This window comes from Diadema setosum, chromosome 1 (genome assembly GCF_964275005.1).
Source record: "Diadema setosum chromosome 1, eeDiaSeto1, whole genome shotgun sequence".
Lineage (NCBI taxonomy): Eukaryota > Metazoa > Echinodermata > Echinoidea > Diadematoida > Diadematidae > Diadema > Diadema setosum.
The window spans coordinates 48,489,529-48,515,546 of NC_092685.1; the positions used below are offsets into that span (position 1 = coordinate 48,489,529).

Here is a 26,018-nt window from a genome sequence, read left to right on the forward strand (position 1 = left end):
TTTTCTTTCTGTATTCCTAAGTATTTGTGTATGTGTAGGTTTATATGCTACTTTTAATGATTGACGTTTATTATTATTATTGTATTTAATTTTCATCTGAAATATAAATCTTAATGTATGTACCTTTTTATCATATAAGTGTATATTCTGTTTCTTTATATTTCTCATCTGAGTGACCACTTTATAAAACAGCGCTGTGATAGCAGGGTAATAGTTGGGCTATACGTCCGTTAAACCAAGGTTAAAAGAAGTATCCATTTTCATCTAATATATCCTTCTTTGTATGTATATCTTTTGTATGATATGGGAAATAAAATTCAATAAAATACAATACAATTCACTGTAAAATTGTAAATCCTTAATTAATCACTCATTGCCTATTCGTATTATGAGATACCCTGGTGATTATCATTTGTTATTAATCAATGCACCAATAATGACATGTCTTGAAATTTAAAGAACAAATATGAAATTGTATATACCATTAAAAAATAAACAACAAGCAAGTAGTCTGGAAAGTTTGTAGACTTATTGAACAGTTAACTGGTGACAATGTGCCTAATGCTGTTGTGTTGGTTGCTAAGAGGCAATTTTATGTTGGCAAACCTTAACTCTGAAGTGGCATGGTTATCAAATTACTGGTTGCATACTTTCACTCTGTTAAATAATGTGAAGAACACACAACTTTACAGCAGTAAGCAAAATGCATTGATGGCTTTCATAAAACATACTCCTGATAAAACATACCTTCTGCAGAAAAAGAAGCCTGCAACCACACCCACAATAATGATGAAACCACCACCAGCAGCGACACCACCAGCTAAAACACCAATCGCAGCAGGTGCTCCTGTATTTACCACACAGAATAGAGTGAGATGTGATGTACATGGGACCAATTACATACATGCATACATAACTGCAAAGTGGCAGGTAAGTTTGTGCAAAGGGAATAATGTACACATTCACACTACACCATGAACCCTTTGCATGCATTATGCATACAGGAATGTACTTCTGTGCAGACAGTTGCAACAACCTCACGGTTACGAGCACACATGTAATAAACATCCCTTACAAGTCTCCTTGACGTGTTACTGTATAATAATATGGGCCTTTACTTTCTACTGTAAATCTCTGTATTCATGGCAATCTACCTTAGTGATGTGAGGTTTGAAACATTACAGGCACGCACAATTCATTGCCATTGTGGTAAAGGACGTTGGCGCATTGCACTTTGTGTGCTAAAAGTTCCCAAACCAGGGTGTAATTCCAAGAAATTATAGATTGCCTTCATATTGTCATGAAGTGTCAGTGTTATCATCTGCAGCCACTATGAATCAGCACAAAAACATCCACATAATATTACAATGTAAATCAATCCAACTGCAAGTTTGTTAGCAACGTACTTTTTGTTTCACCAGTGGCGATAGGTGACCAGTCGCTTTCACCGGCACGATTGACAGTGCGAACCTGTGGAATAGAAAGTTTATAAATACGAAATGTACATACATGTTTATAGGAGACATACAAGCCTCGATAAGTGGTCCATTCTTTCCGTTTCCTTGTGTTTGTTACTGAATGAAAACTTGTTACATTGCTTCATCGTTTTCAGAATTCTTACTTGCAGTAGAACAGTACCGTCTTGGGACTTCTTACGATTTTTTCTTGGTTTCCTAGGCCAACATATTGTCTTACCGTTTTATAGACTTCATACAGAGTCCGTGATATCTGATTGGTCTGTAAGTTTCACTCCTGCAAACATAGATGATTTAATTTGTGGCACTGCAGTGGCAGAGTTAACGCATGTGGGAACAAGGAGTAAAACAAATTATTCAGTTCAACACCTCATAGCAACACCAATAACAATCTAACACATAAAAATCGGATGTTCCTATCCCACAAAATCAAACTGTTGTTGCCAACTGTCTTAAAACTTTATGAGGGTTTTATTTGCTATTGTCACACTATCTAACAATGAAAAAAAAAACCGAAATCTACAAAGAAGAAAAACTGACTTTAAAAGTATGCACGTATTTAGAAATACGGTTGAGTTGTGTTTGAAATCTTTACGGTGAGAAACGATCCCCCCTTTTTTGTCCTTTAATGTCGAGACCATAATGTGTCATAGTCATAATGCCATATTGGATCGAATGAAACCTACAAGCACAGTACACACAAACTGAATGAGTACTTGTCTTGATTCATGTGAACGTAACTCTAACTGAAATTCTTAATTTAGAAATAGAGTAAAACATTGTAAATAAAATGAAATCCAGGCCTTTATGAATGACGTTGTGTATTTAGTGTGGTACCATTCCGTATTAGCTCGTACAATATTAAAAACATTTTCAGAAAGGGTCATTTGACAAATTCACAAAGTCATGGTTGTATCTGTAATTGTTATGAGTGAAACAATGAACGAAGGCTCTCTCTGTTTGAGTCTATGACAAGTAAAATCAAATAATTAGGCACGAAACATACCTGTACTGAATACATACTCTCAGCTGAGAGATCAAGAATCTGATACTTCATATCAAACTGTACTTCAGTGACATTGGCGAGAATGTAGTAATCATCCATTTCTGGTGCCGTACGGCGATACTGCAGCTTGTACGCCCGAATTTCTCCATTACGGTGTATAGGAGTGGCTGCAGACCACGTCACAATGAGAGAATCCTGGGTACTGTTGAATATATCTACATTAACTGGTACAGGTGGAGCTGATAGAAACAACAAGTAAAGATATTCAGGAGTGTCTTAAAAGAAATTTAATACACCCAGGTAGAAAATACTGGGTAGATATTTAAAAACAAGGTGAGGGTGAAGACTATGCATAGTGGTCTCAACTTTACAGTGCATGGCATGTCACAATTCAAGTTCATTTTCTATTTACTTAATACTTCATATGAGGTTATACATTGAAAATTGTGAGAACTAATCTGCTAATTGTCGTATTTTGTCAATAGTTACGGAACAAAACCTTCATATACATTATGTGTGTGACTGTGTGTGTATAGATAATAATGTACACATGTGTGTGTACGCGGTGCGTGTATTCACAAATTGAAATAGTTTTGATAATATTGGTCAATATCTAAACTCAGAGTTCAGATTTACAATTTAAAGAAGTTTTAGGGGCGCAAGTTTGTTTGGCTGTAAGCAGTTATCAGTGGTTTTGAATAAAAACAGAGCATAATTATATAAGAAAGCTTAGATCAGAGCAAATAGTAGTACCAAATAAAGAGAATGAGGAATATCCCAATAATTCAAACTTAAGGTGAACAACGACGATGAAAACTTTCATTTGCATCTGTCTACTTTGACTTGCAAAGGACTGTTACTGAACCTACAAGTATTCAGCATAAACGCGCGCTCGCGCGCGTACACACACACACACACACACACAGTTGAATGGGCAACTATGGAGCCATTAGGCGCCCGACGTTTTAGTATAATAGTGGAGATGAGGAGTGGGAATTTGGCGAGATACCGAAAAACCACCCATGAAATATGTACAGTATGCCATCCAATTCAAAGTTTATTAAATGAAAATCGGTTTTGGAATGGCTGAGACATCCTTAAATAAAGTAAAATAAAGCGATCTAATAAAAAAGTGGGTCCCACCTTTATATGGATTGCTCTGTTTTGGATATCTCGGCCATTTCAAAATAACATATATTTCATATTTTACTAGGTTTCTCATTTTCTCACCAAAAAGTGTTAGAAACCTAAAGTTAGGTCTCAACCAAAACCATACAACCTCTTAAACTCTAGCTACAACGCGACAGTGCTTTTGGAGCGCATCAGCGTGTTGACAAGCATTGAATATATGACAATGTCATATGAAACAATACTGTGTAAATCTATTCAATAAGAATTCTTTCAATTTGCGTTCAAGCGAATGTAAAAAGGAACAGCGTGTTACGTAACGGGTAAGTTTTTTTTTTTTTTCATTATCTGGGCGCTGCATATATCGGTGTTGTTTGTTTTAGTTTACATATTATAATAGAGCGAAAACGTACGAGAGCATTCAAAGTTATGATGTTTGGTTTATTCTGCTGGAATACATGGATGTTGTAAGACATTAGGCATATTATCATAAACAAAACCATAAACATTTCTTACCTTCTTCTAGTGTCCTCACAGTTACATCACTGCTTGCTGCACTTTCTGAATCGTTTCTGACAGCAGTCACGGTGATGGTGTATTGTAGATATGGTTCTAGGTCGGTCAAGGTGTACCGTAGATATGGTTCTAGTTCTGTCTGGGTGACCTCAGAATTATTCAGCATTTCTGATCCAGAGAAGTGTGTGTTTTCTGTTGTGTAATGGAATGTGTAGTTGGTATAGCCAGTGCTGCACTTTTTTGTTCCATTGGGGCGTGCCTGGAAGATTATTAGAAGGATCAAATTATTAAGAATTACATATGACAATGATCTGACATGGAAAAAAAATAATACACAAGGGTACAACTCATAAACGTAATCTTCAGATTTTTTTTTTGTTTTTTGGGTGGGGGGAATGATATACTAAATGTGAACATGAAGTATCATCTACATGGTGGCAACTTCATTTAGAAATATAGTCTGAGAACATTTGAGACACAATGGCAATTTAATCATTTTATCATGTTTAAAAAGGCTTCTGAGTTACGCGATTATCTTTTTATCAAAAGCTTGAGCAAGCTATATCAGACTTATTTTTTTTTTCTCTACACTAGCCAGTCTGGAGATCTCCAAGTATTGCCACTCGCTGACGCGACATCTCTTCCTGCAACAATAAAATTGCTCCGGTCTTAATTTCGAAGGACTTTTATAGGGTTAAGGTTAGGGTTGTGATAGGGTTTCAGGTTTCGCTTGACGTGAAGATTAGGATATCCATAGGGTTAGGCTTATGTTTGTGGGTAGAATTTATGTTTAGCTAGCGTGCAGATACTTCATGGGAGTACTTTTTCGCAGGAGCAAATGTCATGGAACCTTGCTACTCAGTCAACATATAGCAGAACGACTTGGGTCAGCTAATTCATGCCAAATCATGCTGTGGCCATGCCTTATGCTAAAACGTACATGTGTAGATACTAGACAGAACCTTCCTTCATTCGGCAACAAGTCAACAAAATATTTAAAGTTACTTGATAGGTACATAGTTTGTAACAGCCATCAAAGGACTTGCAGATTATCATAATCATGTTAACCGTACTTACATATTGTAGTGGAGAAGATTGGCACCGATGCCTGCAAGGTTGATTTATTGTGTTTCAGGTAAAATTAATGTCGAGGCAAAGCGCTACGGATTTAAATGAACTGTCAGGATTTGCTCCTTTTAAAATTGCCGAAGAATAGCGTAGTAAAACGGGTTCTTTTTTCCCCATTTTTTTTTTCCCTCTGGAAGGGCATAGTTCTTCACGCATAACTGTTTCATCCACTTACTTTTTCTTGACACATAATACAAGGTAGCATAAATATGTTTGTTTGTTTTTTCAATCCCTTTTCTGGATGTTACCTCTCTGAGCACTGGAAAAATTTTGATTAGCCTCATTTTGGACTCCCCTAGGCAGAAAAACCCTGATTTACCATTGTTTGCATTTGCACAATTTGTACGCAAATAAAGTTTTTATTCCTATGTCTCAGTTCATAGACTCTTAACTTAGTGTAACCAATACAACTCATGACTTTTATAATATCTTAATAAATTCTTCCCCATACTTGGAAAAGAAAAAAAAACTGTTGAAAGATTGAATTATGTAAATCCTTTCTAAAGTTTTCCTTTTATTTATAAGGGAGATCCTTTGTTGAAAAAGCAAAACTGACAATTCAGGAAATCTTTTGACAAAAAAAAAAAGTTGATAATTATTCAATAATATCAACAAGCACAGCGAACTCTGTTCTCGATTGATGATATTCTTTATAATAGTACTGTATTATCTTTAAATGTCCCACTTTCTTACTATGTCGATGGAACAATATACTTGAATTAATCATATCTTATTCAGGACATTGCTATCAATCCACAAAATCCTTATTATATAATTTAACATACAAATCAAAAAATTAAAATGCATGGGAACTCTTCAGAATCGAAATACACGAATAGAGATATAACTGATGTATTTGAGAGTCAGCATTGGGAGACGCATCGAACATACTTAGAAGTAGGGTAAGACCTTGGTGGAGTTTTTTTTTTATTCAAAGTTTAAAATTGTTTGTTTCCTAAAACACTGGTAATCTACACCGGGTTTGAATACATGTATAGTCCCCATACAGCAGAATATATTTGCATGATGTAATGACAACCATATGCAATTAACATAGATAGTGTGGAATGTATTCTTCAACTATATCTACATCTACGTAACATAAAGAGATGTATCATAGCTTTATTTGCCTTTTTTAAGTATATCAAGGTACAGTATAAATCACATACCTGCCATGTCACAGTGATTTGCCTGGGTACATTTGGTGTTGCGGAGACAAGGACTGGGGCGCTAAGATCTGAACATAAATGAACAGAGAAGAATTAACTTCGGACAAATGACTCATGTAGATAATTTGCAATTTGAGGGGCTGAAAGTGGATGAATCTATTAAGCTGCTAGTACGTATCATCAGATATTGATTAATTATGACAATTGATTGCTTTCCATTGGCTAACGCTCTTCAGGTTGGCATGGTTCGGATGCCAGTCATGACACTTTTAGTTTGTACAACTATCGTCAGTTCCTTAAACTGCAGCTGATCTTTCAGGCGTACTAATAGAAGCAAATGTCACACACACAAAAGTTTCCCTTATTTGCGTCACAAAAGAATACAAGATGACTCATAATTTTAAACAGTGCAAGAATTAAAAACATTAATCCCTTGAGGATATGGTCACATGATCCTGGTAGTTGTACATTGTGGGTTGGTAGTCCATATCACCTTACATCACATGAATTTGATAACGATATTCGAAGGTCATAATTTTCTTAATCTTTGTCCACGTTGACTGCAGTTAACACTTCATAATCATGTTGCTCATGTTTCACAACTCCCAACATTTTTATTCAGCCCTTCATAGGATAATTTTTTGAACTGAATTAACAATTAGCCCTCACATTCCTTAACAAATGCCAATTTTAAAAGTAAGGGAAATGTCTAAAATGAAATCTTGGCATTTGGTACTGATCGAATTTTCACATGATGTTGACTTCAGCTTTGACAATGAATCTGATTCAAATAGTTTTCACAAATCTTATGAGTGATTTGGCCTTTCATACATCACTAGTGTTAAAGGAAATGTTCAATGATATCTGGGTGTTTTGCATTTTGAATCACAATCCTCAGTGTTATTCAATTCAATTCAATTCATTTATTTCATTCTACTTTTTCTTCCAACCAAACACAACACAAAGTAAATAAGGAATTCTATCATAAGTATTTGTACATTACAAAGCACGAAAAATGAACAAGTCAACAAATTAATAAAGATAAATTATGCAGTTATAACTGCAATCATTGAAAAATTGTAAACATGTGTTACTCTATAATGTATGTACAATCCTGGTAGTATTTACTAGATGAAGCTTACGGATGCTGACAACAAGATCTTACTTGCACACTTCGTCACTATTGTTAGCGAATCAGATTTGGGTCCGGTCCCTCCAGGGCCTTCCCTGATCGCTGCTACACTGATTTCGTACTTGGTGTCTGGATCTAGACCACCTAATACAGCAGATGTCATCGAAGCTGCTACTTTTGGTCCATCAATCCAGGTTCCATTAAGAATCCTATAGTAGGTTATGTATTCTGTTAAGGGTGGGTCTCCAATATCATCAGACTGCTCATTCCAAGCCATCCACTCAATGGTAAGAGAGGTGGATGTTGATGCATTCACTGTTAGGGCAGCTTCCATTACAGGCAAAACTATGAAAGACATAGCATCAAAATAAGAAAAGAAATTAACCAAAATATCAGTAATAAACTTCATATAATTATGTATGTCACGCTGCGCATACATGTACGTATCTTGCATGTATAGTTCTAATGGAAGTTGGGATAAACAATACACGGGTTGCAAAATAGATTTCGTGTTTTTTTACTCAAATCTTAAGTAGATAAATCCTGCTAAAGCTCTATTGTCCAAAGAAATCTGTCAACTTCATAAAACACTGACCAGTCACACAACCACCAGTATTACGTGTTCCTAGTGACATGGATACTTACTCAAAACTAAATTTGTATTCATATTCAAAGTTAAGTGCCGTCATTTTAAATGAGTTCACGAAGAGTTATGCATCATTTTGTGATAGGTGTAGTTATACAAGTTTGTGAAGCTTTAATTCACGAACATGACAGTGGTACATTATAACCTTCAATCAGTATTTACCAAAGATGGTGCTATATATTTCTTGTCATTATTGATAATTGAGCTATTTATGAAATGGCATTATCGCTTCCTTCTTCCTTAACTAAACACTGCAAACACAAACTGCCTTACATTGTACTTGCAAATTGCTCTAACATTAAAAAAATACACCAACTCACAACCAAATGTGTAGTGTTATAGTCTGTATCTTATACTTCCGATTGGATCGTAGCCTACATAATTATGGGACCACTTATATACGGAAGGTGTAAAATATACCATTTTCTACGAAACTATCCAGATCTCATGTGATCCTCAAACTACCTCATCTATGAATACTACCTATAGCTACAAAACAAATACATACATGCATAACTTAAGAAAAACAAGTCACACTAACAGGTCTTTTTGCAGAAATACAACAATGTTTGGTAAACTACGAACCTGCGGGGATATGACACATATTTATTCATATATAAGGGTGTATAAATCGTGGAGACCTATCTATGAACACATCTATGATGCTTGATGCCATAACGTAAACCAAATAAATGGTACTTCACACCAAATCCAAACTGTCAGATTATTTTTGCACCCGCAGTAATGTACAAAAAACACCTGAGCAAAATCCACAAACCATACATCTGTTGGTATTACCAATGCACAAAACGCCATTGCAGAACCCTGAACAAACATTAACTTAAAAATATGATGCACATCCAACCATAGTTGACATATCTCAGAACGTTTGTCTTACTATAAGTCACTGCATCAACAGAGAGGCTAGATCGGTTTCCATATAAAGCGCATTCATATTTTCCAGAAATCATGTGATCCACTTTGAAGACTATCGAGCGCTTTATTCCAGATGCATCCAAAGAACTATGATTTTGATTGATGCCGGAATCATCACGCACACCATCCCTGAGCCGGTAGAGGCTGACATCTGTTGCATTAGGTGGTGGGTCTCCTTCAACAACACAGGTGAAGGATGAAGGTTGGTTTGGATTTACTTTGGCATTCATGGAGACATTAGCAATTCCTGAAAGGAATGAAAGTATCAGGTGCTTCATGAACATGACGATAACTCACGATCTTTTGTAGTATCACCGTTTTAATAAACATTTTCTTTTATAACCTGCTGTCATATGTTCTACTTCAAAAGCTTTTATAGAGTACAAAAGTGTATTTTTACACAGCCACGTGTCTTCAAGACTGATTCAATTACATTTTCAACAAATCCTAGGAGAGATAATAGTGCTATATTGGCCTTTCATCGTTCATATATGTCCTATTAAAGTTCAATGAAATGTTCAATGACTTCTGAAGTTTTTGCACTGTGTTAAAGTTTAATCCCAACTCTCAAAGTTTTTAACAGCGCTAAAAACAACATAACATGCAAAACTATTATATTATATTACGATGAATTTTTGCTCACAGGCATGTTTATATAATAACATGCTGCTGAATTCAATTTCTGATTGGTTGACAATTAGTTTCTTCTAGATGGCAATATTGTCCGTCTTATCAGAATTAGGTGGTTTGCCAAATACAGCTTTAGTCTTATGTGTCTTTGGAAGAAGAGATTACTGAGGTCAAACAATCTTCATAGGGTGGAAGTGAGCATGAGCAAAGGAACGAAAATTACATTGCTAGTTGTACTGTACATGGATTTACGGATTACTATGTCAAACGATATTCCCTAGTGTGAGTATCAGTGCAGTATCATTCTTGTTATCTTATCATTTCATATTGTTAGCAACACGTAGCAGCAAGAATGATCTGCATTGTAAAAACTGTTATTCTACAATCCTGGTAGTATCGATTTCTGATTTCTTACTTGGACACTCGGTCACTGTTGCAAATGAGTTGGATTTGGGTCCGGTCCCTCCTGGGCCTTCTCTGACCGCTGCTACACTGACCTCGTACTTAGTGCATTGATCTAGACCACTTAATACAGCAGATGTCATTGAGGCTGCTACTTTTGGTCCATCAATCCAGTCTCCATCAGGAATTTTGTAGTAGATGATGTAGTCTGTTACAGGTGGGTCTCCGATATCACTCTGCTCATTCCAAGCTATCCACCCAATGGTAAGAGAGGTGAATGTTGATGCAGTCACTGTTGGGGCAGCTTCCATTACAGGCAAAACTACGAAAAACATATCATAAAAAACAAGAAAAAGGAATCAGCAAAAATACCAGTCTAATGAATGTATGCCACGATGAACATCGATCTGCATTTATCTTGTGAGCGATTATGACATTGTAAGTTTACATATTAATATTGTACATGAGGCCACAAACCGGATTTTGTGGCTTTTACTAGGACAAATTTTAATAAAGAATAGATAAATATCATTTATAAAGTGCTTTCGACTAAAGGTGCTGAGCGCAATGAATTGAAAATTCCTGCTGCAACTCTGATGTCCAAAAGAATTCATGAAACATTAACCAGTTACACTATCACCAGCATCGCTTGCTCCTATTAAAAAAAAAAAATGAGATTGAAACCTACTCAAAACTGATATGACTGAATTTGTATTCTTTTGCAAAATTAGGCCTATAAATGAGTTCATGAAGGGGTATGCATGATATTATGAAAGTTGCATTATTAATGTCATCATTTGACACGTTTGAGATAAATTCAGCAGCAACTTAATCTAAAGTGATATTGTGAAGATTTTATTCGCATGAAAACAGCAGTGGTACAAATCCTTCAATTAGCATTTAGTGCCATAAATGTTGCTATTCCTGGTCAAATAATTACGCTGTTTATGAGACGACATTATTGCTTTTTCATTCCTCCACTTGACACTGTAAAACCAAATCAGGCCAATTATCCCCAGGACAATTACCCCACGGCTAGTTACTGTTAGTGATAAGGTTAGAGTATAAAGATTAGGGTTAGGGTTAGCTTTAGGGTTACATCGAGTTTGGGTAAGGATTAGGATTAGGTTCAGGAAAAGGCTTAGGGTAAGGGTCAGAAGAAGGGTCCGGGGTGATTGCCCAGGGGGCAATTGCACTAGACCCCTGTAAAACACAAGCTATCATATCTATACTCCTATGTATTTTCAAATCGCTCTTACATAATTAATACACTCACCCAAAAACATATTTTGGTATGAATGATAAATCCATGTCATACTTCCAACTTGGATGCTATCATTATTATGGAACCACTTAATTGAAGTTTCTATTTCAGCTTCTATTACAGGCAAAGCTACGACATAATATCATAAAAACAAGAAAAGGAATCAGCAAAAATACCAGTCTAATAAACGTTGTATGCCACGATGTGCATCGATCTGCATTCATCTTGGACGCGATTGAAATTGTAAGTTGACATGAATTATACACGAGGCTACAAACCGGATTTTGTGGTCTTTTCTGAAATCAGGGCATACGGCCTCCGAGGACAATACCCCACGGCTAAATAATGGTTAGTGATAAGGTTAGAGTATCAAGATTAGGGTTAGGGTGAGCTTTAGGGTTAGAACGAGTTTGGGTTAGGGTTAGGATTAGGATTAGGTTCACGAAAAGGCTTAGGGTTGGGGTCAGAAGAAGGGGCCGGGGTATTAGCTCAGGGGGCAGGTAACTGCACTAGACCCCTGTAAAACACAAGCTATCACACTCCTATGTATTTGCAAATCGCATTAATACACCCACCCAAAACCATAGTTTAGTATGAATGATACATCCATGCCATACTTCCAATTTGGATGCTATATCATTATTATGGAGTCACTTATATGAAGGGTGTAAATACGTCACCAGCTGTCTAAGAAACAAAACCTTCAACTGATTCAGACCTCAGCTGATCCACAAACTACCTCAGCTACAAATGCTATCTAGCAACAAAACAAATACATGTATAAATTTAAAAAAAAAAAAACTGTCACACTAAACAGGTCCTTTTTGCCAGAAAGTTAATAATGTTAGCAAATCCAACAACACGCGGGAGTATATGTCATTTTTTTTTTCACAGAAGGATTTCTGAATTATTACCAAATTTTGAAGACCTATTTGTATGAACACCTATATACAATGCTTGATGTATAAAATAAACGAAATACAACCAATATTATGATACATACCCCAAATGCTGAGTTTTTAATCCTAAATGTACATTTCTTGGTATCACCAAAGCAGAAAACACCATTGTAGAGCCCTGTAATAGACGCACTGAGGGGTAGCTTGGTGAATATTTCACTTCTGGTTGTCTAGAGCATGTCTATATGTATGTATACGTGCCATGCAATGTGATCAGTGTAAGCATTTTGTTCGTTGCTACCTTTTCGTCGGTTTCAATTAAGTATAAGAAGAGTTAACACCTCCTCAAATTGAATAATCTGCGGTCATCAAAGCCAGCGGTCTCAACTGCAAAGCTGCAATATGCACTTCGCATGATTTTAACGACAAGTAAAGAGCAGAATATTTTACAGACTCAGGAAAGGTTTCAAATATGTGCCTCAGAAATACCTGCTTTAATTGATGCAAGTGTACAAGACTGGAGCTCAATGCCATATCTCAATATTGTTGGGGGAGGTCTGGGTGCACGAAATGAAACCATCACAAAGACAGTGAAATTTTCTCAAAATTGGAAATAGAGGACCTTTGGCTTCATTGGCTACCAATACAGAAAAGCAACGCCTTCAAAATCCTCCTCCTTGTCTACAAAGCTATTCGCAACCAAGCCCCCTCAAACCCACAGAAGCTACACGGAATCCCCTTCGATCCTCATCACCACAAGACAAAGAGATTCATTCAAACTTCCACGTACTCGCGCGCTCTTTGTTCAAAAAGCGATTGTTTTCACCGGACCCAAAGTCTGGAATGATCTTCCCGCAGATTTAATCAAATGTTCTTCTCTGTTTATTTTCAAACAAGAAGTCAAATTAATGCTACTTAATTAGCATAACTTGGCTGATTAGAATCGTTTCACCTGTTATTTTACACTATCCTCTTTCAATGCATGGCGGATCAATTTTGAAGTGTATGCTTGCTTTTAGAGTACATGTACCTCTGATTTCAGCGTTCATGCTCCCGTATAGTCATTACACTATCGTACTGAACTCGTTATGAACTTTATTGCAGATATATACCCGTATACTTTTGTATTTATAAGATGTTTTCACTCAGTTCTTCTTCTTTTTTCTTTTTCCTTTTTCTTTCTCTGTTCTTTTACTCCTTTCCTTTGTACCTTGCTGTTTTAGCTTTCATACAGTTTTGTCATTGGCACTTTGTATCCTATCTTCATTGCAAAACGAATTTATACATTGGTTGTGTTTTTTTTTCTTGAACCCGCGGTTACAAGCTTTGCCTCTGTGGTTCCTCATATTTTTTTCAGTTTTTCAGTAAGTTTTATTTCTCCACTTGTACATATCAGAAAAAAATATCAGAATATCGAACATATTATTCACAAGTCATGAAAATATAAACAAAATTTCGTATTACAAATACATAATCATGTGAAATGATACATAAATAATATCATTTCAGATCTTTAAGTGTACAGGTGGAGGAGACCATTATCAATAAGCAAAACGCTTGACTTGGACAACGGCCTCTTTATTTCACTTTATAGAGAGTTGTCGTTTATGTTCATAGTATGCTGACATACTTTCTAGTCATTACCCACTTTATATATTTTGTGTCTCGCTTGTTTGCTTGTTTGCTTTTTGTTTTTTGCTTTGTTTTGTTTTGTTTCTGTTTTAATTCTTGTTTATTGCTTAGTATTGTACATTTGTCAAATAAACGTGCTGAAACTTCTTCTGCATCTTGACGTCTACTTTCCATGCTCCTGCTATGGCGACTTCTGTACAGACCTCAGACCAAGATACGCTACGGAGAACGCTCTTGCATAGTTATTCCACCCAAGCTACGGAATGGTTTCCCCATTCATACGAAAAGCCCCATCAGCAGAATCATCCAAGTCATTTCTTAGCAATCTGAAAACCAACCTTTTCCCATAATTGCTTATCCCTACCCAAGTCAATGCACTTAGCGTAGGCCTAATCATACTATTTTATTTGGTCGTCTACCCAAACATTATGATGAATGTTACGTTCTTCATCATACAGTAACATGTACTTCAGTCATTTGACATCTTTTTTTTAATCTAAAATTTTCTTTCCCTGTCTTTTTTTTTTCTTTTCCTCGAGAAACATTGTAATGGGTGCGCTACAGTGATTTTTTTTTTTATCATTATTTCTGATTGAGTGAAGGGGCCGAGGAGGGTATGTTCTAGCACAGGTGTACTTTTAGTTACAGGCCTGGGCCACGATAACACACATTCGTGCAACTTGACTTCCCATTGTCCTATGGTTAATTCCTTCAAAGTTTAGAAGAACAACTGATTTGCCTTCCAGGCTTTGGGCTCAAGTGAACTGCAAATGCCAACATAACACAAACATGTGGTCAAAAATATGATGCGCATCCAACCATATACTTCACTATAGCATTTCGGAACATGCTTTGTCTTACTATAAGTCACTGCATCAAGAGAGAGTTTAGCTCGGTTTCCATATAAGGCACATTCATATTGTCCAGACGTCACCTGATCCACTCTGAACATGACCAAACGCTTTACTCCAGATGCATCCAATGAAGTCTGGGTTTGACTGATGCCAGAATCATCAGGCACGTCATTCCTAAGCCTGTAGAGGCAAACATCTGCTGCATTAGGTGGTGGGTCTCCTTCAACAACACAGGTGAAGGATGAAGGCTGGTTTGGATTCACTGTGACATTCATGGAGACATTAGTAATTCCTGAAAGGGAAGAAAATTACAGGTGCTACGTTCACATGACTACAACTCGCAGTCCCTTCTTGTAATAATTGTTTGAATAGTTTTCTTCATATCCTGGTGTCACCATGTTATATTTCAACATTTGTATAAGAACAGTTTTACACAGTCAGTATTTAAAAGTTTCTCAATTACTTCCCATTGCAAAAATATGAAAAAATTTTAGCTGAAGGGACGACCATGGACCTAATTGCACGAATTTCTTCCTTTCCACAATATTCAAATTAGAATCTAGCATCAAGACCAACTTGAAAATTTTCCATTCTTTTCCATTTTTATTATTAATAGAAGTCCTATGTTATATTTTGTGATGGCTATTGATATTTTGGCCCAAAACGACTTTAAAAAACTCCCACTTCAATTCTGTTACTATTTGTAATGCTGATGATAATGGTAATAATAATGACAAAACTATCAAACATATAACTCCATATTACAATAGTTCTCATAATAGCAATGATTACAATAGAGATAATGATTATGTTCTTATTTGCCGGTGTAGGGAATCCTCGTTGTCTCAGCTCTGTTAAACAGAAGGTCCAACCAGTATCGTTTAGTATTCCGGCACTGCCGGGTACTTTGGGCGGAAGTCTACTAGGGCGCGGACAAGCCTAGGAAGGGTTGCGGAATCGAATTCTGTCATTTCGGCGTCCTGTCCGCGTCAGACGCGGACGGAAAAAGTGTGCGCATCGGCTTGTCCTGGGACATTCCTAGGAATGTCAGAGGAATGTTCGCGGACTGACTGCGGACATTCCTAGGAGTGTCCTAGGAGTCACTCCGGAAGAGCGCGAAATATCCCGGAATATGCTAATGGTAGCCGGACAGCGCGGAAACATCTAGGATTACACCAGGAATGATTAAATCATGAACGAGGACAACCAGGATGACTTGCGGGCAACCAGAGTTAGATATGGGGACAGTATGAGGAAATAGGGCAAGGTTGTAAATTGGGAGCCGACTTTCGATTTTTTTTTTCATTTGACTGCTAGCCGTCATGGAGGTCACACCAGCCGAAATTCGCTTTGCCCTATTGCTTCAAATACCAGCTGTGAGAGATGCTGAGATAGCACTTATAGCGCACAGGTCAGTGAGGCATCACGGACCTGATACATGGAATGTTTTACCCGACTCCCTAAAAACACGAACATCTCTGTTTTCTTTCAAAGCTAGTTTAAAGAAATATATATTTTAACTCAAAATATTTAGTAAGATAAAGTATATTAATTGATATGATTTTTTTTTTATGTTTTGGTCTGAATTTATTATCATAATTGATATAGTGAAGAATAATTATATATTATAAAATGGCCCTAACACAAACATTCAACTCACCTATTGCACTCGCACAGCACTCACTCACATCTTCTTTTCCCTCTAAATCATACTATTGTAATGTAGAACAACAACAAAAAAATGTACCTGAGTTGTATTTCCCAATGAGGCCATAAACCCAGTCAAGCTATGCTTATGGTGACAGTCTCCTGCTTCCTTTTTTATCAAATGTACTGCCTTATTTGCAATACTTATGTAAACTATAAATGTTTTGTATGTAGTATAAACTGCATTTTTGAATGCGCCTTTGTCATTTGGTTATGTTTTGTTTAAAGTTGATACATTGATGTAATTCATTTTTTTATTTGATTTGAATTGAGAAGCAAAATGAATACGAACGAACGAGCACTGGCCCTGGTCCCCTTTAGATGTGTTATGATGGTCTTTATCAAACAAGATAGAAAATTTTTCAAGCTTATAACATAGTTCTTTGATATATATATATATATATATATATATGACCTAGTTCCACTTTTGTGGGGTTTGAGTTGGGCGGTCACATGTAAAGCGAACAAAACGATGCACTATGTATACGATGTAACGGCAACTATTAAAAATCCCTCAAATGAAAATGACTTCTGAAAAGAACGCAAAAAAAAAAAGTTCACTCGGAGCGGAGAGTGCCGCTTCCTCTTTTTCCTAGTTATTGTTGCAAAATATCCACTGCTTTCTGCTTTGCTTCCTTCATTTGGGACTGGAAAATGCTGATATTTACCTTTTTGGCTGTGGGGCTCTCATTGGAACCTCGCCTTCCTTATTGATCTTTTTGCGTTTCATTGACATGATTCTGAACGCTCATGGAACACGAGGCTCTTTCATGTCTTGATCACAAAATGTCCGCATCGGCTCCGGACACTTGCATACAATTTATATAGATCCGCATCGGCTCCGCGTTGTCCTAAAACACTCCTGGGGGCGTTTCATGAAGGAACTTGTCGGATAAAATGTCCGACAAGTCAATTATATCCGACAAGTTCAGAGAAATCAGCCAATCAGACTAAAGAATTTTTCAAAACTTGTCGGATATAATTGACTTGTCAGATATTTTATCCGACAAGTTCCTTCATGAAATGCCCCCCTGGCGTCTTCTACTTTCATTCGTGAAACTTCCCCACACCGCGGGATTCTTTCAGGAGCGTTTGTGGAAGGAGCGGAAGGGTTACGGGCAGGTGGTATGTCCTGACGATGTCTTCAGGACAAGTTGCCGTGGGCTTCAGGCCCCAAAAAAGTAATTTTTTCTTCGGACTCCTGCGGATCCTTTGCCGTCACCAGAAAATTTGTACAAAACATACGGAGAAAAAATGCGGGCGATGCGAACAGATACGACCAGATGCGAATACTTTCGTCCACTTGCGGATATTCTTACGAATTGGCACATAATAGTTCTGAACACTTGCGAAGAGTTGCGGATATTTTCGGATGGTTACGGATTGTTACAGATTGTTATGAATAATTATGGACAATATGGTTTTCTCTGACGATCCCTGCCAAGTCAGTGTATTATGACAGCAAGGTTATCACATATTGGACTGTCTTACATTGAATACTGGGGAAAACTGAAATTGAATTACGTACAAGCTGTGAAAAAGTTTCGTATTCCTTTAATTTGCTTTACAGTAATAAAAGATATATAAAATTTGGAAGTTTGGATTTTATTTGTGCAACTCAAATGTGAATAAACATCATAAATGTACAGAATACATAACATAATTATACCACAAATAAAATACAATATAGATCAATAAGTTAAACATTAGAGTAAGAAAATATTACTTACAGTCATGGAATAGACGAACTGTAGTTACGTTGTCGTTGTGCAGCGATATTGATGGCTTACTGGGTTATGTTTTTTGAGATTGTTATAATAAAGCAGATGCAATGCTTATTAAATTTCCAGAAAAAAAGACATTAGGACTTTCAAACACCCCTTCCACACCCAAGTACAATATAAAAAAAAAAAATTTAAAACACATTGCATGGAGCGTAAAGTGGGTAAGACTATGGAGAAAATACTAAATTCGTTCTCATTTTATATAGTTTATCGCTGTCCCGCACCTTCCCCTGCCAGAAAAGTGAATAAAATGCTGTCACCCCATCCCCTACCCAAAATATCGCCTTTTTCGAAAAATATACATTCAAAGAGTGCAAGAAAAAAAGCTCAGCACCAAGGGTCAACCGATGTCATGTGTATATGGGTGCCACCTTAAATGACCATTTGTGGGAGAAATTTCATGATTTGACCCTGCGGTTCTGCCTCTCCATCGTTCCGACTGTGTTGTAGCATTTCTTCAGGTAAATGCGCTGCAGCTTGGCAACACGAGTTGTGTGGCTTCCCATCAGTCTCTGTGTTCCCATGCGAGTGGAAAACGGAAAAACGTCGAAGGACGTAATCGTCCGCAGCATCCGTAACTGTCCGCATTCATTATCCGTAAGCGGAAGAAAGTGTTGTGATACGTTAACTTGCGGTTAATTTCGGATACTTACGGTGGACGTAAACGAACGCAAACGGACGGGAGGTAAAATTTTTTGCGGATGGTCTGCGTCCAAGCTACGGGTAGTTACGTTTGATTACGGTTACTTGCGTAAGTCTGCATCCGTGGAGTCCCTCTGCGAAATTTTGAACATTTCAAAATTTCGCAGGCTTGGCGCCGTCATTCTGCGTTTCTTTACAAATGAGTTACGGACAGTTACGTCTACATACGTCCCTGCGGATGCCTGCGTCCACGCTGCGTCCCCCTGCGTCCACTCATCCGTATCTATCCGCGGCGGACGTAACCCATCGTAAAGCATTGTGTGACTGGGGCATCATTCCGCGTCCAAATTTTGGTCTCGATCCAAAATTTGGACGCGAAAGTTTTTTTCTCTCCCGAAGATGCGGAAACGCCCAGACATGTTTAGGACAGTGAACGGACACTTTCAGGAACGTGCGGAGAGGTTGCCAAACGAGTGCGGAATACCAAATTTGCTTTCCGGGTATTGTCCGCGCCCTAGTGGACTTAAAATACCACTCAACGTTGTGAAGAAAAAAAAAAAAGTCCTTTTAAAGGTTAAATGCACTAGGTTATATAAATTTAAACCACGGATTTTACGTTCAAAGTCTAGAATTGTGCTTACAACATCAAGCTGCTACCATTAAGATAGCCCGACCAGACGCCGTGCGAAGCACGGCCTGTCGTGATTTATACAGCGACTGGGCTGTGTACAGCTACCACTAAAATAATGTTTAGATTGCATTCTCCACGCTGTATCACCCCTAAATGTAATATCAACGCTAAATGTAATTTCGACCCTAAATGTAATACACCTTAACCCTAAATGTAATAACAACCCTAAATGTAATACATTTTAACGCTAAATGTAATAATCGAGTCAACCCTAAATGTAATACATTTTAACCCTAAATGTAATAACCGGAGACAACCCTAAATGTAATACATGTCAACCCTAAATGTAATATCGACCCTAAATGTAATACATGTCAACCCTAAATGTAATATCGACCCTAAATGTAATACTTTTTAACCCTAAATGTAATATCGACCCTAAATGTAATACATCTTAACCCTAAATGTAATATCGACCCTAAATGTAATACACCTTAACCCTAAATGTAATATCGACCCTAAATGTAATACACCTTAACCCTAAATGAAATAACAACCCTAAATGTAATACATTTCAACCCTAAATGTAATATCGACCCTAAATGTAATACACCTCAACCCTAAATGTAATAACAACCCAAAATGTAATACATTTCAACCCTAAATGTAATATCGACCCTAAATGTAATACATCTTAACGCTAAATGTAATATCGACCCTAAAGGTAATACATCTTAACGCTAAATGTAATAACAACCCTAAATGTAATACATTTTAACGCTAAATGTAATAACAATCCTAAATGTAATTCATGTCAACCCTATTATATATGGTATATTCAATGCTTAATGTAATTACGAACTAGAAATGTAATACACCTGATTATAGAGAGGGTACGCAACGCAGAATATCGGGCAAAATGTCAGGGGTATACGAAGGAGATATGACGCAACTTTCTCTCGCACTCTTGAAAGAACGACAATAGTTGCTTAGACTTGTTTTTGTTGCTTACCCAGGTAAAAATCACACAGTCTTATTAAATCTATTGTTTGCTGCAAAGTTAATTAGGTCCATGTGACATAGTTCTTAAATCTATTACCTTTATCATACTATCACATAAACATTTTGTATTCCAATCTTTATTCAGTGTTCATTATTGCTTAGAGTTTTGTTGAAAAAGAAAAAAAAATGGGCAAAAGTTAAGTCAGTTTGCCTTACTCATACATTCATATATCATAGGAAAGTCAATATACAAATGGTGACTCAAAGATGATAAAAAAGACATCTATTTCTTTTTGCTTTACTGGCATATTTTAATTTATTTCGTGTACCCTCCCCACGACCAATTGTCCCAGTTTCGTGTCACTAAGTATAGTAGTGATTACCAGGAGTAGTGAACAATGTCATGAGGCTAATATTTCGGACAGTGATTTGCTGCCATGTCAATGTGTGACAGATATTTCGTCATTGAAACATTAAATAGATAATGATGGTTCGTAAAAAATTTGCGAAATCTTTCTAAATCTTTCTAATTTCTGATTTTCTCAATCTACTCGCTCTATCATCCCGTTTCATCAGTAGGTATAATGTTTTTTCTTGCAATATTATTCATATTCAGAATTTCCTTGCAAAGAATTTTTGCCCATTTTTGTTCTTTTTCATCAAAACTTTAAACAAACATGAACACTGAGTGAAGATTGGAATACAAAATGTTTATGTGATTGTATGATAAAGGTATAGATTAAAAAGAAAAACTATGTCGAATGCACCTAATTAACTTTGCAACAAACAAAGAAATTAATAAGACTGTGTGATCTTTACCTGGGTAAACAACAAAAACAAATCTAAGCAACTATTGCTGCTCTTTCAAGAGTGCTATAAAAAGTTGCGTCATATTCCCTTCATGTACCCCCTGACATTTTGCCCGATATTCAGCGTTGGTTACACTCTCTATAATGAGGTTTTTACATTCAGGGTGGTAATTACATAAAGCGTCAAGATGTATCACATTAGGGTTGACATGAATTACATTTAGGATTGTTATTACATTTAGCGTTATAATGTATTACATTTAGGGTTGTTATTACATTTAGCGTTAAGATGTATTACATTTAGGGTCGATATAACATTTAGCGTTAAGATGTATCACATTTAGGGTCGATATTACATTTAGGGTTGAAATGTATTACATTTAGGGTTGTTATTACATTTAGGGTTAAGGTGTATTACATTTAGGGTTAAGATGTATTACATTTAGGGTCGATATTACATTTAGGGTTGACATGTTTTACATTTAGGGTTGTCTCCGGTTATTACATTTAGGGTTAAAATGTATTACATTTAGGGTTGACTCGATTATTACATTTAGCGTGATTTTTACCTGGGTAAGCAACAAAAACAAGTCTAAGCAACTATTGTCGTTCTTTCAAGAGTGCGAGAGAAAGTTGCGTCATATCTCCTTCGTATACCCCTGACATTTTGCCCGATATTCTGCGTTGCGTACCCTCTCTATAATCAGGTGTATTACATTTCTAGGTCGTAATTACATTAAGCATTGAATATACCATATATAATAGGGTTGACATGAATTACATTAAGGATTGTTGTTACATTTAGCGTTAAAATGTATTACATTTAGGGTTGTTATGGGTTACGCCATTTCCTGACCCACTTTATCTGACACACTCTTTCTGACACACTTTTTTTGCCATTCATTTTGTACACGGGGCAGTTTTCATGAGACGGCCTCTGTTATTGGCTACTGTGCTAATGAATATTCAAGACTATGGTATGGCTTGTCGAACGTCGCGCTCAAGGCCGGCCAATAAGAGGCGGCCAGGAGCTGGTGAGCTGGAGGCGCGCGGCAATTTCTAACCTCATCCACGTGTAGGCCTTGCTACTACGTGCGCTTCCAGTACCTTTTTTTTTTTTTAGCTGCTTAACCCATCCACGTACGGGCCTCTGTGCACTAGTAATCTTCGTGCCTGCCTAGTAAGTCGGCAGTGAACTTGGGCGCGATCTTCCCTACGGCGCGATCTACACGCGAAGGGTATTCATGCTCCCAACCCCCCGAGATAGCTCTGGAACATTCCATTCAATGACGGGGGTTTTATTTTGCAATGTTATCAAATAACTCTCATGTAAGCAAATTCTTGCCATAGCTAATCTATTTTAGAATAAAATCGTAATCTATCTATGATTAGATAACCTAATTCAAATTGGCAGAGACATAGAAAAATATTTGTTTTACAATCGTGATACGTTCAACTACTCATCTGTGCTGAAATCCGCATGTCTGCTCCACACATGTTATCGCTATCGCTCAAACTTCGATCGCGGTGCCGGTGGCTTGTGTGTGTTTACAACATGTGTGCATATGCATAATGGAGGAAGCATGGGGCTGAAAAAAACAGTACCACGTGGTGAGGTAAAAAACAAATCGGACGTAAGAAGTCGTACATTCGAGAGCTAAACAGACAAATAGCGAAAACAAAGTCCACTGAAAAGGTCTTGACACTGTAATGTATGTTCCAAATTCATGTCTGGCTTAGTTTCGAGAGAATTTTCTACACTTGTAAAGGTTTTCTTTGCAAGAGATCAGGAGTGAGATCGGTGAAGTAGCTAAACATGTACTCTATGTGACTGTTGGTGACTGTTGGATGCATGCTTGCACGTGGCTGGGAGAGTGCGGCAAGAGAACGCTAGGAATGCACCACCAGCACGTACGGTGGGCTGCAAATTCTTGGGGCAAAATTAGACTTCATTGTTCAGCCCGTCTAGTATTTATATATTCATAATAATTCTAATTCTTCATGAAATCACGATAAAAATTCTTCATATCTATATTCATAATACATTTAAGAAGCGCAATATGAAATATTTTGACCTTTTTTTTTGAAATCCAAAGAAAAAAATGTTTGAATAAAAAATTGATAATAAATAATAGTTCTTGACTCAAGTCTAAACTTCGTGCGTCTTCTTCCAGTTACCCCGCAGTTGCCCATGGATACGACGCATAAATAATCAGCTGTTTGCTGAGTCATTCCTACCCTACTGCCTCTGTTCAAATTGAGAGCGATTGTGATTTTATCGGTGGCATTTAGTTTCATGACCTAATCCAATAAAACTAGACAAATTTAAACATCAAATGTTGTGACAGTTTTTGTCAGAATTTCCTATCAATATCACTTGTTGCCACGATAGTTTTCAGATTTCACTAGCTTCATTATCGAAGCTGTTCTGAGGCTGTTGGACATTTGAAAGAACTGCTTTGTAAGAAATCACCTTTTATTTATTGTCTATTTTCACACACAAGAATTTTGATGACTTACATACTAGTAATCTTTTAAAACTATTCTGTCATAATATTTCATGATGGTATGTGTTCTGTCTTTACATGGCAAGATGGGATTTTTTTTCTTCCATCCAGGGTCAAAGAAGGAAGAGACAGGAAGGAAACCAACACGATAGGGAGGAAATGAAAAGGATAGAATGAAACACCTGCTCAGCGGGCTCTTTTTTATTGATTTTTACAATGGTGAATGCAGTACATCAGAATTTAAGTAAATTTACAGTTCTAAATAATTTATCATTTGAAAAATGAGCAAAGAAAATGGGATATAATCGAGTTCTTAAAATGAAAACTAAATTAGCATCGCCATTTAGATCTAATATTTACTAAAGAATAGCCCTGATGCAACCTTATTGTCAAGCTTTTGGTTGAGTTTCTTTAGAGAAACGAATTTTTGGAGCACTAACCCAAGTGAACAACCAAAAGGTTAAAAAAAAAACTGATCAAATGCAGGTCTCTAGGTCTAGACCACTCCTGTGCATGAGCGAGCAACAGCCCCCGTGGACAGTGTCACTCTCGTCCTTGGCCTAGGCTAGGCTACTCGTGTCGTTCTCGCCATCAGCAATGATCAAAGTCATGGTCACACGAAATAAATTGCATCATCAAAAGGGTTCGTATATCATCACCAGAATCATTATGATCATCATCACTATCATCTCAACCACAGCAAAACCCTGAATATCATTCCCACCATAGTCACTCCCAGCTCACAAAAACACATCAGCATACAGACTATGATACAGACATCGCAGACTTTGTAGCTAACTACGTTGGACTTTAGATTAATGTTAGTTGTGCACAAAATGAAACGGAGGTGGAAAACTAGTAATGAATACACGGAGATCATCAACGATGGCATTTTACCGTAGAAAAAATACACTGAACATCTTGCACCGCAAAAAAAAAAATTGAGGTAAAAAACTACGTTGAGGAAAACTAGGGTGAAAACTCGCTGCTTGGAAGACGAACGATGAAGACACTGTACGGTAAAAATGCACACGGAAACAAACGAGTGGGTACCATGAATATTCTCGCATACACGTAGATAATCTACATCGTGTTCAATCAAAAAACTCAACAAACACTCGAACAAAAACTCACCTCTAAATTGTTGCAAACGAGATAATCACTTCAAAAAATGGGGGAAAACACTTGTGGTAGTACGATTGTACTCTAAGAATAACAGAGATAAGATGATACGAAAGCAAAAGAGAGAAAAAGAGAGAGAAATGTACAGGAAACCTGCAGAAGTTATGCCACACTCACTGGCACTAAAACGCAATTCGACACATACACGCACACTGGTAATCAGATATCGTCATGGACCCCCTTGAGTAGATCGATATCACGCGTAAGTCAATAGCTAAAAGCCAATCACAGACACAGAATCAGACCGAGTGACTCATTATGAAAAAAAAAATCGTAAGGCTGTTGAATATTCATTAGCACAGTAGCCAATAACAGAGGCCGTCTCATGAAAACTGCCCCGTGTACAAAATGAATGGCAAAAATAGTGTGTCAGAAAGAGTGTGTCAGATGAAGTGGGTCAGGAAATGGCGTAACCCGGTTGTTATTACATTTAGCGTTAAGATGTATTACCTTTAGGGTCGATATTACATTTAGCGTTAAGATGTATTACATTTAGGGTCGATATTACATTTAGGGTTGAAATGTATTGCATTTTGGGTTGTTATTACATTTAGGGTTGAGGTGTATTACATTTAGGGTCGATATTACATTTAGGGTTGAAATGTATTACATTTAGGGTTGTTATTACATTTAGGGTTAAGGTGTATTACATTTAGGGTCCATATTACATTTAGGGTTAAGATGTATTACATTTAGGGTCGATATTACATTTAGGGTTAAAAAGTATTACATTTAGGGTCGATATTACATTTAGGGTTGACATGTATTACATTTAGGGTCGATATTACATTTAGGGTTGACATGTATTACATTTAGGGTTGTCTCCGGTTATTACATTTAGGGTTAAAATGTATTACATTTAGGGTTGACTCGATTATTACATTTAGCGTTAAAATGTATTACATTTAGGGTTGTTATTACATTTAGGGTTAAGGTG

General features: G+C 36.9%; 1 protein-coding gene across 1 annotated transcript in view; it reads right to left on the reverse strand.

The window, feature by feature from the left end:
• Positions 1–26,018, reverse strand: part of LOC140243472 (receptor-type tyrosine-protein phosphatase T-like) — a 93,401-nt gene that overhangs the window by 17,488 nt on the left and 49,895 nt on the right. The window contains exons 10-18 of the mRNA XM_072323175.1: positions 14,825–15,109; positions 10,182–10,490; positions 9,261–9,383; positions 7,588–7,899; positions 6,423–6,490; positions 4,126–4,384; positions 2,482–2,720; positions 1,407–1,470; positions 748–847 (exon numbers count right to left, since the gene is read on the reverse strand). Coding sequence (XP_072179276.1) covers positions 748–847; positions 1,407–1,470; positions 2,482–2,720; positions 4,126–4,384; positions 6,423–6,490; positions 7,588–7,899; positions 9,261–9,383; positions 10,182–10,490; positions 14,825–15,109 — 1,759 coding nt within the window. The remainder of the gene's footprint in view (positions 1–747; positions 848–1,406; positions 1,471–2,481; positions 2,721–4,125; positions 4,385–6,422; positions 6,491–7,587; positions 7,900–9,260; positions 9,384–10,181; positions 10,491–14,824; positions 15,110–26,018) is intronic.